General features: G+C 45.1%; 2 protein-coding genes across 3 annotated transcripts in view; both read left to right on the top strand.

Annotated features, from left to right (window-relative positions):
- Window positions 1-2,369: 2,369 nt before the first annotated feature.
- LOC116376829 (homeobox protein Hox-B3a) lies at window positions 2,370-11,191 on the top strand. Its single transcript, XM_031838314.1, has 2 exons — window positions 2,370-3,126; window positions 7,693-11,191. Exons 1-2 carry the CDS (start codon window positions 2,535-2,537, stop codon window positions 8,547-8,549), a joined length of 1,449 nt encoding a protein of 482 aa, XP_031694174.1. The 5' UTR covers window positions 2,370-2,534; the 3' UTR covers window positions 8,550-11,191.
- Window positions 11,192-15,530: 4,339 nt separating this feature from the next.
- The window catches only part of LOC116376828 (homeobox protein Hox-B2a-like), a 4,723-nt gene continuing 3,123 nt past the window's right edge, over window positions 15,531-17,130 (top strand). For both annotated transcript variants that reach the window (XR_004212149.1, XM_031838313.1), the window contains exon 1: window positions 15,531-16,465. Coding sequence is in view for 1 of the 2 variants with exons in the window: in XM_031838313.1 (XP_031694173.1) it covers window positions 15,982-16,465 (484 nt within the window). In the remaining variant the exon portion in view is untranslated. The remainder of the gene's footprint in view (window positions 16,466-17,130) is intronic.

Here is a 17,130-nt window from a genome sequence, read left to right as displayed (position 1 = left end):
TCTCTCTCTCTCTCTCTCTCTCTCTCTCTCTCTCTCTCTCTCTCTCACTCTGTTGTTTTTGTTTGGGTGGCTGTTTCTCTGTCAGTGTAAGTGGATTATTCAGGGAGGCATCTAGTAAAGTTGGTGATTGTATTAAACTGCAGCCCTACAAGCAAGGGGGCAGAGACATTACGTGTTCCGTATAATGGCGAAACAGCATATGATTTAATAACATATTCCTCCTACACTCACTGCCATGGCCTCTCTCTCTCTCTCTCCCTCCCTCCCTCTCTCCCTCTCTCCTTGGGACTATTCCTCAGAGTAAATAATTCGGATTCCAGCTTGTCTACTAGAAAGATAAATGGCTGACATGTGTGACGTGCTGAGAGCTGGAGAAGAGCTGGACTGTCTGTCTACTCACAAAAAACAGAATAATAGTATATATATATATATGTATATGTATATGTATATATGAATTATATAGGCTATGTTTATATTGGTATATAGCTACATTTTACCCAAAACATTCACATCTGAAAGAGGAAGTATTTATGTGTTTTTAGGGAACTCTCTTGCTCTTTATTTCTCTTTGTTGATACACTATTATTTAGGCCTCGTGCGCTGCTGGTGTTTACAGAAATAATTGTACTGAATAAACTGTAGACGAACCACGAACATAGCGTAGCCATAACCTACTACTGGAAATAATTTCACTTTTATTTTTAGCATTTGTTTGTAGCTTTTTGCAGCGTAGGCCTTATTTAACGGTGCCACTTATTTTCGCACGCGCTTTAATTATGCATTTTAGTTTGATGTTTTATATATATATATATATATATATATTCTCCAGCAATGAAACCCGGAAGTGGCTTTACTTGATTTTAATATTGTTAAATAGACTTGGTGGCTTCCAATAGGCCCACCTGTGTGCTGGGGAATGAATTATTGCTAACATTTACAGTTGACGGGCCTCAGGAGTTAGCTTCAGTGCTAGCATGCCGAACCGCTGCGTTAGTGTCAGATGGCGGAGCCGCTTCCCCTCCAGCTTCTCCCCGTTCAACATTTTATCTCTACCGATGAGCAATGAGTGCCAGGTGCTCCCTCGCGCCTGACAAGCCGGCCCTCTCGTGGCACACAGGCCCACCGTTAGCGGTGAGGGTGAGATGGGGAGTCTGTGGGGGCTCACACTGCTGTTGGTTCTTTTTTCTCCCTTCCGCTCCTTTTCCCTGGGCCGTGATAGAGCACTCGACCCTAATGAATCACGGACTCGTGAAGCTTCTTCCCGAGGTTCGGTCTTTTTTATTTTCTATCCATCTTGATGGCCTATTTTGTTCTGAAGTTAAAAATGTCTTTATTTTGACATTCCTCTTTTTAAACGTAGCCCATAGGCACCGTATTAACCAAATAGAATAGTCTGGAAATCATTATTTCCTTTAACCAAAAAAAGAAGAAGAATGTTTTGAGAAATATTCCCGCGATCCCCTTCTTCAGCATCTTCAAATTGCCAATTGGGAGCACCGTTAATACGTTTTTACTTTTTACTCTGTTTAGAAAATCCCCCCAAAAAACATCGTAATAACTTGCAATAATACGTTATTTTTCCTCGGACCTGTTAAAAGAAAATCTCCCGTGATGGCAGCAGCGTTTTTATTCAGCAGCAAACGATCGCTTCCGGAGATAGACTCCTATGAGTGAGGTAACAGCCGAGCAGGCGGAACACACTAAATCATACGTGGAAGGCAGAGGCTGACAGAAATAGGCTCCCTACATCAGTCACACCGGGAGAACAGACACACACGGGCCGCATCCACTGCCGCCATCACGCGACCAAATGTACCGCTTGAATAACAGCAGACATGGCGGGCTCGTGCTTTATTATGAACCATACAAAATTAAATATTCAGAAAAACAATTCTGAATGAAGGATAGAAACATAATGACATGTTCATGTTTAAAACAATAATGAAAATACTTTTTTTCTGTCATTTTATTCCCAAATTCAAAGGTAAAGCATTTTCATCATTCTTAGATTAATTGCTGAAAAATAGAGAATATCAATAATTACAACAACTAATTTTATGACCACATCCACTCTAAATAATACGGGTTAATTGGCTGTTATGTAAATAATTATAAAAATATCAATAATGATAATAATAATAATGATAATAATAATAACTTGTAATAACGAAAATGTGAATTTCTGTGGAAATCCAACATTGGCTAATGAGTGTATGTGTGTGTGTTTGCCCTCCTGATGCCTCCTCCACTAGAGCATCTGCAGGCTGTTCACTGGGCTCAGAGGGGAGGGGGAGGGTTGGGGGGGGGTGAGGAAAGAAAAGCAGTGGTTTCTATTCATGTCATGGCGCCTTTCATGGGAGGAAGATGGATTTATCTCTCTCATTTCTCCGTTCTGCCTCTCCTAACCTTTCAGGTCAGATTGCAGGAGGTCGCTGGAGAGACACCGTCACGTGACCCCCGGTGCCAAATGGTCTTCCGGCAGCAGCTCTCAGCAAGGACCGGAGCACACGAAGACGCCGCCACCTCTCTCAGAAATGCAGAAGACAACCTACTACGACAACTCCTCTGCGCTCTTCGGTGGCTACTCGTCCTACCAGGTGCAGGGGGCGGCGGTGGCGGCGGCAGCGGCGGCTGCCAACGGCTTCGGGGGCTACGATGCACCGGTCCCAGTGTCCCACCACCAGCCGGCCTTCCAGTCAGCGGCCCACCTGGACGTGGATTCGTACCAGCGCTCGGCCTGCTCGCTACAGTCACTGGGCAGTAACGGCGGCCACCAGCAGCAGCAGCTAGCCAAGACCAAGGAGCTGAACGGCAGCTGCATGCGGCCCAGCCTGCCCTCCGAGCACCACCCGGGCTCCCAGGTGTCCCCTCCACTGCCCCCCAACCCCAGCAACGGCAATAACGGGGCCCAGCAGCCAGGCGGCGCCGCTGGGGCCTCCTCCATCTCCAAATCGGGCCCCAATAAGTCGTCCAACTCTTCCTCCTCCATATCGTCCTCCACGTCGTCCTCCTCCTCCTCGCTGCCCCCCAACCCCTCTGTGGCCAAGCAGATCTTCCCCTGGATGAAAGAGTGTCGACAGGCGACCAAGCAGAAAAACTGTTCGCCCAGCAACAACTCTGGCAATGGTGTGTTCCACTACACCTGTCTCTGTCTCTCTGTCTGTGTCTGCTTTGATGCCCCTCCCCTCCCCACAGCCCCACACAAACAACATGTCCTCTTACACCAGTCTCTCCTTCCTCATTTTTTTCTTTCCTCAGTCCCTTTTGTCCTCCTTCTATTTCTTCCTCCCTTTATTTTCCTTCCTCATTAGCTCCTTTTTCTCTTCCTATTATCGTCCCATCACCACGTCCCTCTTTCCTCACCTCTCTTATCAACATCCCCTTTCAAGCTCCGGATCCCCGGAGGATTTAAAAGGTTTCTCAGACTATCACTGCAAAACAGGTTTCCATAGGCTGTGGTTCAGACTACTGGTCAAGCTGGTAATCTGTAGTCTGCTCTGGTCCAAGGTCATTTTAGGTGTCTCATAATGTTTTAAAATGATCGGCTGGTGAGCTGGATTCACCAAAGCATTCCTACATCTCACTGAGAAAGCAAGGCAGTTGAAAGGTCCAGTCTGACTTCATCAGCAGGGTAACTTTAAAAAAACAACAACTAAAAAGGCAAGCAGTGAAGAGGTCAAAGGTCAGAGGCATGGCAGACTGACAAATATTCCAGCGAAACCTAGAGATAAACATGTTAAAAGCAGGAAGAACATTTATATTTGTAATGGCTAGTTTTTTTAAGAAAAGGATGTAGTTATTTATATGATGTGTGCAAATGAAATATAGATGCTTGGATTCAACAAATGAAGATCTAAACAAATGCTACGCCTCTTTTTTTAGAGTGAGATAAGTATTATGGCAAGTGCAGTGTCAGGAGGTTATTAGCTTAGCTTAGCATAAAAAAAGATAGAGCTTGAAATAATGCACCGAACACCTCTCAAGCTAACTAATACCAACTAATGACCAACCAATTGCATCTTTTTTTTGTTTAATCAGAACACAATGTAAAAGCAAGTATGTGTGGTTTTAGAGGGAGTCACATGCTGGCTCTGTTTCTTTCTGCCAATCAACAGCCAGATGCAGCGACTTCCTGGAGGTAAAGGCATGAACCGCCCTATGCTCACTCTGATTGGCTAGAACTTGGTGCCTTTGTGGGTTGGATTAGTTAGGTTTAAATGGAGCAGCGAGGTTAGTCAGGGTTATGGTAAAGGCTTCTGAGCGGATGGATTCATCTAGAAACAGTTCTAAGGGTTACCCTAACCAAACAGCAGAAAGGTGGAACAGAGAGCGATTTAGTGTTCAGTAAAAGGACCTGAAATGAAGTTGGACTTGATAGAGAAACAATCACGGACTATAACACACGACTACAGTAACAGTAGTCACTGTTAGGATAGTGCGGCTAACCAGCTGGCACAAAGCTGCAGCCGATAGCCTGTACACCTCCCTTCATTCATTGACTTCCTCCAAACCTCTCCCCTCTCTGCTAATTGCTTGCTCTCCTTCCTCCCCTCTTCGGCCTCCTCTCTCTCTCCTCCTCCTCCTCCTCCTCCTCCTCCTCCTCCTCACCTTCTTGGAAAGCCACAGCAAGAAAGGAAGATATTAAAACGGGTGAATTTAAATGTTACGTACGATAACAGATGAATAGATCTTCAGACATGCAGACGTTTGAAATGGAAGATATTAGGGAATGTGGGGAGGTGATGAATTTGAATATCATCTGCATGTCTGATAACAGGCGAAGGAAACGGTGATTGAGACAGACACATTGGTAGTTATCAATGAGGAAGAGTATGCTCCGCCATAATTAATATGAGTCTGGTATTCAGAAGGCATTCAGCTGACTGGGCCGAGGGTTGGGGAGAGATTACACTGCTTATTGATGAGGATTTGAAACCATCGTTTTTTGAGAATGTCACCATCTCCGCGAGATGGATGATGTGATGGTTACCTCTCTCATCACTCTGTCTCTGTGAGAGTCAACTGTTTACACTGTTCAGAGAGAGAGAGATAGGATCTCAGTGCGTGGTATCAGTGGTATGAACACATCGCAGGCGTGCCCGTACATAACAATATATTCATAACAGAGACGAGAGAGATGGAAGAGGCACTGGAGTTCAGCTCCTCTGTCTACTGTGGAATAAACAGCAGCCCAGAGGCAGCTAAGGATCAGCTGTTACTGTTGGAGTCTATGTTAGTGGCCATATGCTTCAGCAGCATACCGACCCTCGTTTCAGTCCTTATGACACATGGAACCTTCACAGTTTCTGGGTTTAGATTATGTAGTGACTTTTTGACATTCATGCTCATGGCACATGGTTAAAAACAAAAAAGTATGTTCACACCATACATGAATACTCTGGAAAGATTTAAGAAAACAATATATCTTTTGTTTTTATAGCTCTAGCATGAAAAGGCATATAAAGGCCATTGTAGGTATAAAAAAAATCAAATTAATTAAAATAAAAAGTACGAAGGCAGGGGAGGGGGAGGGGGTAATATTCAGAGAGAAAAAACAAATATTACATGAAAAAAACCTCTAATCTCTCAAATTAAAGGGGTTCATTTACGAGAAAAACACTTGAATATTCTCTGAGATTAAAGTCACAAATTTGCAACTTACCCCCCCTTGGTTCCACATTGTTTCACTCTAAAGGTTGGGTCAACCTCATCACACCACACGTCCTAAATTTGCAACTTTAATCTCTTTAATATTTTTTACTTCATAATCTCATGGAATATTTTAGGTCGTTATAAACTCGCTGGTTATTAAACATCAAAAGCAAACTAAATCAACGTCCTACCTCAACTTTGACCTTTTGTAGTCATGTGTACAAGGCACACCTAGCTACAGCTAATACATCACAACCTCATGGAGGCTTTAATGTTCGGCTTATGTTTTAGAGAACTTAGTTTGTGGTGCTGAAAGAGGTTTCTTGCTCTACCCTCATTGGTATAAATGGGTTGGAGATCATATTAGAAACACCCTCAGTATGATGCAACAACATCACACTGAACATTATAACATTCATGACCTTCTGCTGCATTATAATTCCATTAGGTGTACCAAATAAACTGGCAATTTAGTTTAGATAATCTGGTTTATCTGTCACGTTAAGTTGTCAGTTGTTTGTTCACCCGTTTGACATCTTCTATTTACTGATAGTATCTTTGTTGATGATGATATCGTCAGTACGTGTGAAGGCCAGAGGGTTCAGCACTGCTGAGCAACGGCAGTGATTCAGAAAATAAACATTTATGATACAGGCTACCTAAATTCTGAATTTTAAAACTCATTTTGGAATTGATGTTACAAAATCAACCTTATTTGTTAACGCTTCATTGTAAGGTCCTTATGATAACTGTGGTTTAATAGGCAATAAGGCCCTTATGAGTCCTTTTAAAATGCTTATTAACATTAATAAGTGTTAATAAGACTGTATAAGTGTTAATAGTCGCATCATACAAACGTTTATTGTTAGAATATAAGACATGTATGATCACTTATGAGAAACTTGTCCACAGTTTAGACTATTTAAGAATGGTAAGAAAAGGCTTTCTTATATTTGCTCATAATAACTTTCCAAACAAATGAATGATGTCATTGTTAAAGCTTTGCAAAGCTTCTTTTATAGTTTGATTAACATCAACGCATATTTTATTATGCATTAATTAGCAGTTAACTGCTTTTTGTAGCTCTTGGATCAAACAATGCCTTAATAAGGACAATACAACATAATAATGCACTTATTAATAACTATAAACATATAAACACATACAATAAATGTGTGATGATGGTATTATTAACACTTGTTATAGTCTTGATAACACATACTGTTTATAAGCATCTTTTAAGGACTTATAAGGGCCTTATTACCCATTAAGTAACGCTTGTTGACCTTAATATAATACGTTAGCAATTATTCCTGCTCCCTCACTGTGAGAGTAAACAGGCGTGTGTGACGGGGCTTTGAAGTCCTCTTATCCTCTCAACATCCATGCTTGTTTTTATCAAAACTTGACTTTGACTGATAAAGCAGCAGCTTCTATATATTAAGGTATATCAGACTACTTGAGCCCTTTTTGTGTCAGATAACCAGCTATCGTCTAGAATACCTTTCTTTATGAGTTAGTGTAACTATCACATCGAAGCTTGACGTTTTCTCGGTGAGCTGTCTGAGGAGAGCGCGGTCAGCTTCGCTCGCTGGTGCTGCAGCTGCTGTTGCTGCCGGGGGTTTGTCTTTCCAGCCAAGATGCAATTTGGCTGCCCTCGGCCAGCGCCGGAGCCCTCCGTCTCTTAATAACTGCCACTGTTATGAAGTGTTGACAACTAATATCGGGGGATAATTCAGCCAGCACGCCCGGACCCCCCTCTGCTTTATTAAGAACCTGAATGCTTTCAATTTCCTCCAGCATGCAGCCTGAGTGTGTTTTATTCTCTCTTCCTCTCTCCATTCAGTCCATCATAATTTACCTGCTTCTTACTGACTCCCTTTTTACAATATTTTGTGTAAGTTTCTCCCATTTTCATTCTCTTTATTTTTTAGGGTTTTTTGTGCCCCTGTTTTCTTTTGTTTGGTGACACTTTTTCTCTGCATCCTATCCCTGCCATCATCCATTCCTCTGTGTAATCTCCTCTCTTCTACCCTCCAGCATCAGGAGGAGCTGAGAGCGGCAGCAGCGGGGAGAAGAGTCCCACCGGCGGCTCGTCGGCGTCGTCCAAGCGGGCTCGCACGGCGTACACCAGCGCCCAGCTGGTCGAGCTGGAGAAGGAGTTCCACTTCAATAGGTACCTGTGCCGGCCACGCCGCGTGGAGATGGCCAACCTGCTCAACCTGTCCGAGCGCCAGATCAAGATCTGGTTCCAGAACCGGCGCATGAAGTACAAGAAGGACCAGAAGTCCAAGGGCCTGAGCTCCAGTTCCGGGGGGCCCTCGCCAACCGGCTCCCCGCCCCTGACCATGCAGTCCTCCGCCAGCTTCCTCAACTCCATGCACCCCATGGTAGGGGGAGGCGGGGTCGGCTACGACGTCCCGTCTCCGCCGTCCTTCAGCAAACCCCACCAGGGAGTGTCTTACTCCATGTCCACTGCCTACTCCAACGTCCCCATGAAGGGCTGTCCCCCCCAACAGAAGTACGGCGCCCCGGACTACGGCGACCCCCATCCTCACCATGGCCTAGTGCAGGCCAACAATGCTGGCTACGGGACTCCCACCAACATGCAGGCCAGTCCAGTCTACGTGGGGGGTGGCAGCTACGTGGAACCCATGCCCGGCTCGGGGCCCTCCATGTACGGGCTAAACCACCTCGGCCCCACACCACCTCACCACCAAACCATGGACTACAACAGCGCGGGGCCCATGTCGGCCGCCAACCAGCACCACGTGGGCGGAGGGGGCCCCCCGGGTCCCTGCGACCCGCCCACGCACCCGACGTACACCGAGCTGTCGGCTCACCACACCTCGACTCAGGGCAGAATCCAGGAAGCACCCAAGCTCACTCACCTGTAGCAGGTTTGGAACAAAAACCGAAAACGTAGGAAGTAGTGAAGACAACACACAGAACGCGTGACACGACGCGACTCACTAACAGACAAACTAACATGCGGGGACTCTACTGCTGCAACGGGATGGCAGGAGAGACAAAGGGAGACAGACAGGGGCCGTCCAGTGGTTGGTCCTTTGCTCTACAGAGTTGTGTTGTCCAGCCACCTTGTTTCCACTGCCTTCTGAATAGGGCTAAGCCTTCACTGTTCTCTTTAAAGTGCAGCTAATTTGATTTAAAAAACACAATGGTTGTGCATATTATTAAGTAGCATGAACACAAACCATTTATGTTGCTCAAAAACCTAAACAAAAGGCACTCCGCAGTGTAACGGTACTGAAGTCAACGGTAGTTGCCAAACATTTCCAAGTATTTTTTTAAAAACCGGGACCAAATTTACTATTTTACATCCTCGTACAAGGAAATTATTTCTTTTACACGAGCCTTTTTAGAGCAATTTACACTCTTGAGCGTCCCAGGTGCAGCGAAGCATATTGTAGGCGCGGGAGAAGAAGTGTACAGTCAATTGTCTCCCACGTCCCCCCCTGGGGACAATAAATGTCAGGAAGCTGATCTGGCGGCACCGGTGCAGAGACATATCGGCAGCTGTACGGCACAACGGGATCTGAAGGCGAGCCCCGTGGTTCAGTCTGATAATCCACTGCGCTGTCAATCTGAAAACTACAATGTGGACTATTTCAGTTCTTGTGTTACAGAATATCTCAGAAACAGAAAAACAAACACAAATGGCAGTGCATTCTCTTTGCATAATGTGTTTAAGTTACACAGCAAAATAAATGCAAAGCGTTTTTTGTGTGTGTGTGTGTGTGTGTGGAGCACACTGCAGCTGTAGCTCAGCTAGCATGTTTGGTGGAGCTATAGTATGTTGTTTAAAACTGTAAGTTGGTGATATATTCCCCGCACACACACACACACACACAACAAGCAGCTCTCCCGCCTGGTGAATGAAATAGTTGAGATTTGAATGGGCGGTTTAACGAGGTGGTCAGATTTATGACGCTGAGCTCATGGCAGCACGGGTTGTTGTCAGCCGGGCCGAGCTACGTGGTGAGCAGCACATGTGTACAACAGAAATGTACGAGGTTCCACGAGTCACATTACAAACACACTGGATGGTCCTCCCCTTCCGCTGTCTCCTCCCGCCTCCTGCCGGACCGAATCACTACTAACCCACCGGCTCCTGTCTGTGGCAGCAGCACATGGCTTCTGAAGGAGGCCAAAACATGTTCCCACAGTCCGCCACAGACCCCCCCTCCACACACACACACACACACACACACACACATCCATCAACCACATGTGCACCCACCGCTACCCTCCCATCAATCTAAACAGGGTTTAAGAAGCTACGAGCTCAAAGGCTAAGCTAGCTCCCATGTAGACGCACATCTGCGCTAAGCGAAGCTCGCGCCTCCACACGCACACACACGCACAGCAATGCTAAGCTAGCTTCCGTTCGTTGACATACATCCACAGCCAGGTGAGCAGCTGTTGACATCTTTACACAAACACAGGAGAGGACATGGAAGAGACATTTTAATGTTCTTGTTTTAGCACATCATCGACACAGGGTAAATAATAAGAGTGGAGAACACTATTTATTTATGTTTGGGTAAGTTATTGCCCTTCTACCCCCCCTCTCTCTCTCTCTCTCGCTCACTCTCCCCCCCTCTCTCTTATCACTTTGGAAGGTTTCTCTTTGGCTACATTAGCGAACACCAATGCAGAATTTGTCCACCTTCTATATCGTTTTGTTTTGTTCTCACATATCTTGACTTTTAACGTGGATACAGGGTATATATTTGAACAAAAATGCATGTCCCAGATATGTGAGCTGATGTGTGTCACACTTTGTTTTATTAAAAACAACCGGGTTTATTTGTTTGAACGGTCTCTGCTGTTCTGGAAATAAACCTCCCGTATTGTTTTTGTTTTTTTAAAGTGCAGATCTACACAAAAGCTTTTCGAATCCGGGCATCATTGTTGCACTTAGAGTTTACATTTTGATGGTTAAAGGTAAAAAAAATAATAATGATGAAATCTTATTTTGAAGACGGAAGGCCCTCCAATCAAAGCGTCTTTCGCCAATGTGTGTTCAAGTGAACATTCATATATAAATATTTATTTGTTATAGCCAGTTTAAAAAAAATACTTTCTGTTTTGTATTATTATTATTTATCCTTCATGTATTTATATCGAGAAAAAATACTGTACTTTTTTAGTATTTACCTGTTATGAAAGGAAAAAAAAACGTTGTGTTTCTTCTTGTCCATTGTACTGAAGTTACATTTTATTTTTTAGTTCTTGTATTTTAGAAGAATACGTAGTTTTTATGTTCCTATAATGACCCTTGTACATACATGTCTTGGCTTGTACAGGGAAACAGGCAAGGATGGGGATCGGTGACCCGTCCGCGCATAGTCGGAAACATTTAGACAAACTACTAGCTGGAAAAAAAGGACGAGTCTTTCTTTTTTTGGGGAGAAAAACAACTTCTTTCTTTGTCCTTTGTAGCTCCTTTTTTTCTTTCATTGTTGAGAGGGTTGTCTGTCGAACAATTCTTTAATAAAATGTTATGTTATTCACAGATATCTTCGGTTTGTTAATGATTCTCAGGTGCTTTCACTTATTCAAACATTATCGTCCGTATCAGCAGTGTTGCTGCAGGTAAAAACCTGTCGCGGCCAGTTGTGTTGACTGTCATGTCTTTGGACTGCGGTTACCTGCCAACGGTGACAAAACAACTATGAAAATAAGCTCAACTTTTAAAGTAAAGTATGTTTTTGTTGATTATCAGCTTTGGCAAAATGTCAACCTAATGTCCCTTTAAAATCAGCTGACCTCAAGGATAGAACCCAAAAAGCAACATGAAAAACCACTTTCTCAAAGTATAACGTAAAGCTGCAGGACAAATGACTGTTTATCTCCCACAATCCTTTGCTTTAAAGCTGCTGTGTGCTGGTCGGCGCCCCGGCGTGGGGATCATGCGCGTTCTACCGCAATGTGATGTGACTGTCGAGGATCTGGTGTAGGTGTGACTTCTTTCCAACAAGCGGGGCTGACGTGACACTGACGGGTCAGCATTGGATATCGGGTCGATACCTCGGGGCTAAAGCATGGCATCGCTGTCAGAAAACCCTCCCAATAATTACTTGTGAAGCCGAGAGCGACGTTAACATGTCAGAAGTAAAGAACAAATCTTTCGGGAAACTTCAAATCCGCTGTTAGTCTCTTTTGAGGCTTTAGAAAGAAGGCAAAGCGGCTGCAAGCTGTTCCAGTGGCATGCTACTCTGCTACTATTCCATTCCGCTGGCTGGTGTTCATTTACCGTACTGATTACCAGCAACGATCCACACATGCCGATGTGTGTCAGACACCGGGCTTCATCCCGGTGAAGGTCTAAGGTCAGATCCAAGAACTGTTCCTGAACTAGAACCTGATACTTGTTGCTGCTTGTTCTTTTTTCTAGAGTCAGCTCTCTGAGAAGGAAACATTGACTTTAGCTCTGTTATTTTTGTCTGACAGCAACGTCTGTGTTCAGTACCAGTAAAAGCTCTCAGTATTGCACAGCATCTCGAGGATTATATTTGATTGACCCAGATGCTGGAGAAAACATTTAAGATTCAATTTCATGATTTAAAATAGAGTTGTTTTCATGTTGAGTTAATCCGTTCTGTTGGAGCGGCAAAGTGGCAGCAAGGCAACTCTGATCAACCCCCAAACACGCAAACGCTTGCTGCTGAGGTGTCCTTGAGCAAGACGCTAACGCCCCATCTGACCTCTCAACCTGGACGCTTCACACCAGAACGATCTGTTCCTCTGCACGACGGGTGCTCACTTTAAATCCAGAGGTAGAACATAAGTGCTGTGACTTAAAATGGTGAGCGAGACCATGTGGTGTGGTTGAAAGCTCTGGTGGAGCCTTCTTTTCCTTCTTTAAGTTAACCTCTGTGAGAAAGCAGCAGATGGTTGGAGTTATTTAAATGTATGGTCTTTTCTACTGTCTAACTAACCCTCCTGTTTGATCATTTATTATTTGTTTGACTATTTATTTGACTTTCTTTTAATAATTGACTGCTGAGTGTTAACTTTCTGGATTGACTTAATTTACTTTTGCTCTTGCTGAGAATGTTCATTTTCCCTCTTGGGGTCAGAATAGTTTGACCCTTTTCAACAGATAGGCGACCCAAGACACATTTCTTCTTAAAGGGACAGTTCCCCACCAAAAATCAAAAACACATACTCTTACTTTTACCTGTGGTGCTATTCATGAATAGTTGTGAGTGGGCTACTTTTTCGGAGACATCGGCCACAACAGACCTCGTGGTCACAACAACAGAGGTTGCTGTTGAGTTTTGTGTGATAGTCCCATTACATTGGAGAGAAGACAGACTTATTCTACGGAAGATATCTCCAAAACTAGACAACTCACACCAAAACTATCTAAAATATGGATTTTGGAGTGAACTGCCCCTTTAATGTTTTCTCTCTTTTCAACTTTATTTTTCCCTTGTTGTGTCTTTCTTTTCACATGCATGCTGATCCAATGTGTCCTGTGATGTTGTTTATGACTAAAAAAAAGCCCTGAGGCCTGCGCCTTGGCTCAGTCACATGGTCTCTACCCCCCCCCCCCCCTCTCCCTCACTCTCGCACGCGCTTGTGCTGAGAGGCCTGAGAGCAGCATAAAACTTGGGACATAAATCAGGCTCCCGTAAATAATGGCTGCACTTCCCTTTACATCTCCGTTGGACTAACAGACAATAAAAACACCAATAAGCAGAGATTGGATCTAATTTATTGCCTCATAAAAACAGGAGGAGGGCTCGGCTTCAGAGCAACGCAGCCTCTGCTGAAAACAGTACAGCTATTACTGTGGAACACGCTCACAGCCAGGTACGCGCACTGCTCTGGAGTCAGACATTACAATTGCATTAATAAGGTGACGATGTTTAGGCAGGGAATTTGTCAGAAAAAGTTGTCTGTCAGACGAGAACAGATGTCTTTATTTTATCATGCAGATAATAACACCAATAGTTATAATAAATAAAAGCAGCCTATAGAAAAATCCTGGTCATTTAGATTTTGTTTTACTTTACTTTGGTGAATTTAAAATCTCAACTATCAATATTAAGCGGACTAATTATATGTTAAATTATATCAAATCAAAACGTGGGTATTGGTGTGGTAATAATAGTTGTTTTACACTGAGTAACCCTAAAACAAGAGAATTAACTGCCAAATAAAATAAAAGTCACAAATCTTTCAGTCGGCCAATCCACGCGTCCCGTGTGATAACTAGCATGAAAAAACTGCCTCTGTTCGCCAACAAAACTTCCAACAAAGTCGTCGGTATTTTCCAATAAAATACATTTTTTTTAAATGAATATATATAATTTTCAAAATTAGCGTAAAAACGAGATGAAGAACAGACACCGAGCGGGCCGCAGTACATTGTGATGCTGGAGCTCAGGCAGCAGCTTGTGTCTGCTGTGTTCACGCAGCCTGCGCTTATTCTGCTGCGTTCAATGGCCCTCACTCCCACGCGCATTTCTGCCTTTTTCCCCTTCTGCCGTCTCTTTCACAGTCAGGCGGGAAGAAGCCAAATGGCATGGGAACGAGAGGCCGAGCTAAACAGCATTTTCTCCATTTGTATCTGATTGGTTTTATTATTTGTATTTATTTTTTTATTTTTTGTTCTCTCAACCGATAAAATATAGCCGCGTGACGTATACATATGAGCGCATTTGCCGCGCGTACAATCTGTGCGAAAAGTAAAATAAATAAATAAATAATAACACACAGTGAGTAATGGATCTAAAGGGGGGGGGGGCGGAGGGCTGCTTGTTATTTAGGGAGAGAAGAGGGGCTGCTGTCAGCCTCTTTGCAGGGAGTGAAAGATTGATCACCGCACATTTTCTCCACACTCGGGGCTCCTCGAGCCCTCCCCAAAAACTCCTCCCGAGTTCCTGATCTTTATGAGGAAAAAAAAAAGAAAAAATAATAAAAATCTACATGTGCGTCCTGTTGAGCCTGAAGGCCACTCAGCACACTCTCACTTTCTATTAGCTTTCGTATTATTGCTGCTGTATTATTAGTATTTTCTTTTACTACAGGAGACCCGCGCTCTCCCCTCCTTTTTTTCTAGCTGCACGGAGCGACCTCGCTGTGAACTCTCTCACACTCTCTCTCTCTCTCTCTCTCTCTCTCTCTCTCTCTCTCTCTCTCTCTGCGTAAACACACCGGACATTTTTAACACACATACATTACACTGGAGAGAGAGAGAGAGAGAGAGAGAGAGAGAGAGAGAGAGAGAGAGAGAGAGAGAGAGAGAGAGAGGGGGGAGGCTATTTTAGTGGCATTATATTTAGACAACATTTTAGGGTTCCATCTCTCTCACGCGCGCTCCTGCAACTATTAAAAACAAAACATGATCCAATGATTAAAACAAAAATAAAGTACACTTACACACCAACAGGCTTCTCTTCCCCGTTAACTCTAACTGTCTCTCTGCTCTGACAAGCCGGTCTGCCTCATCCCCACTGAGTAGAACCTTCATCATCCTCTCCTCCTGAGCTGCTGCGCCATCTAAAACCCTCTCCAAGTATTTTTTTTTTGTCCTGTGTCTAAGTTGGGGATTTTCAGCCTCTGTCACACTTTATAAGATTAATGAGCTGAGTGTTGTAAACAGCACTCAGCTGAGGAGCCATATTGTAAACGGTGCCGGCCAGCTCCGTCCACCCTAACCGTCATAGCATCACCCAGAGGACCAAAAAAAAAAGATGTCCGAGAGATGCTCTATTGTTTGTGCGTGTGTAACACCGGGTCCATAGGATGCGCCGAACCCGCCGCCCACATGGCGCACATGGCGAGCGGCCGCCTGGTCGTCTCTCCTCCGCCCCGCACGTTACCCCCCGTTAAGACGAAACAATAGCAGCCATCCTGTGATGCAGCCCTGCGTTGCCACAGCATTTGGTGGAAAAAAATAATAATGCTGCTTCCCACTGCCATCGCCATCGCCGCCAGGGCCTGGACCCCCCCAACACCCCGATTGGCTGTTTCGCGTCACATGATCAGGAATTGGCTGCAATTTCGCCCCATAGTTCTTCAGTTTAGCCTACCCATGGTCCCCATACGCGAGTAATATCACCAATATACACAATTATTATATAGCCGCCGCGTTTACGCCATTGCGGTCGGGAGCCTACATGCTTGTGCGTTTTTTCCTTTTTTTTCCCCCGAAAGAAGCCATATTGTTTTGAGTGCGTGCGCGAGCGCGCGCGTTTATGTGTTTTTTTTTTTGTTTTGTTTTTTTATTTTGGGGAAGGGATTGTTTCGGGGGTCTCGCCGTTCTGAGGTCGAAGCCGGTTCGAGGGAGCTATGAATTTTGAATTTGAGAGGGAGATCGGTTTTATCAACAGCCAGCCGTCCCTAGCAGAGTGCCTGACGTCCTTCCCAGCCGTCCTGGAGTCATTTCAAACTTCATCAATCAAGGAGTCGACAGTAATTCCGCCTCCCTTCGAGCACACCATCCCCAGCCTCAGCCCCTGCACAGCCAGCCATCCGAGACCGGCTGCTAGGAGCCAGCAGAACCGGAGGACCTCCGTCGCCAATGGCCTCCAGACGAACCACCGGGGCGCCCAGCAGCCCTTCCCGCCCGGCCAGACCCCTGCCCTGGCCGTGGCCGCCCCGGCCGGCCCGCTGGCCCACGAGTTCCCCTGGATGAAGGAGAAGAAGTCCTCAAAGAAGTGCCCGAAGCCTGGGAGCGGCTCCAGCGGCGGCGGATCCATCATCCCCCTTGGCTCGTCCTCCCCGTCGCCGACCGCCTCCGGGTACGCTTCGGCGGGCATCGAGTCACCCACAGGTCGGTATGCTGGGAAGCTGGAGCCAGTATGTGTGCGCGTGTGTGGTGGGAGCGTGAAGGGTGTGCAGCATAGTGCTTTCATTTTCGGTCTGCATCTTCATTTCACTTCATAAACATCATTCATTACACACAGCATGGATTTGAGATGCCGTTTTCTTCCTCAGTGTGTGTGTTGTGTGGTGCTGTAATGCTGTGTCAACAGGGTGGCCATATCTAGACCACTGCATTATGCTGCAGTGCTTTGCACTCTCCCATCACGCATGTAAACGTGCACCCATAACGTATATCTCTGTCACATCATTTATGTGGAATTCAGCTTCACGCTGAGCGCACGTGCCTCTCACACCAGCTTCCGTTTTATTCTGCATCAGAGCACAAATTTGCAAAATGCATATTGTCCACATAGAGTTAATAATCGTGCGTAAAGACGCACAGAGGTGGGTATTTCCCCCCTCTCTATCCACCCTGCAAAGGATTCGTGCTGCAGCCTGATTCATTCTGCTCACTGGCTGCTGTGATTTCAGCAGCAGCGTCTGCCCTGGCATTATATATTCATAACACAACTGAGATGGTAGCCATATTGGATGGCGGTGTAGGAAATACAATGGCGAGGCAGTGGACAAAATATGTTTGGTGGGGGCTGCAGGTGTGTGTGTGTGTGTGGG

The sequence above is a fragment of the Anarrhichthys ocellatus genome, unplaced genomic scaffold, assembly GCF_004355925.1.
Source record: "Anarrhichthys ocellatus isolate YVR2014 unplaced genomic scaffold, GSC_Weel_1.0 scaffold637, whole genome shotgun sequence".
NCBI lineage: Eukaryota > Metazoa > Chordata > Actinopteri > Perciformes > Anarhichadidae > Anarrhichthys > Anarrhichthys ocellatus.
The sequence above is the reverse complement of the archived record's forward strand: the minus strand, read 5'-3'. Positions and strand labels throughout refer to the sequence as shown.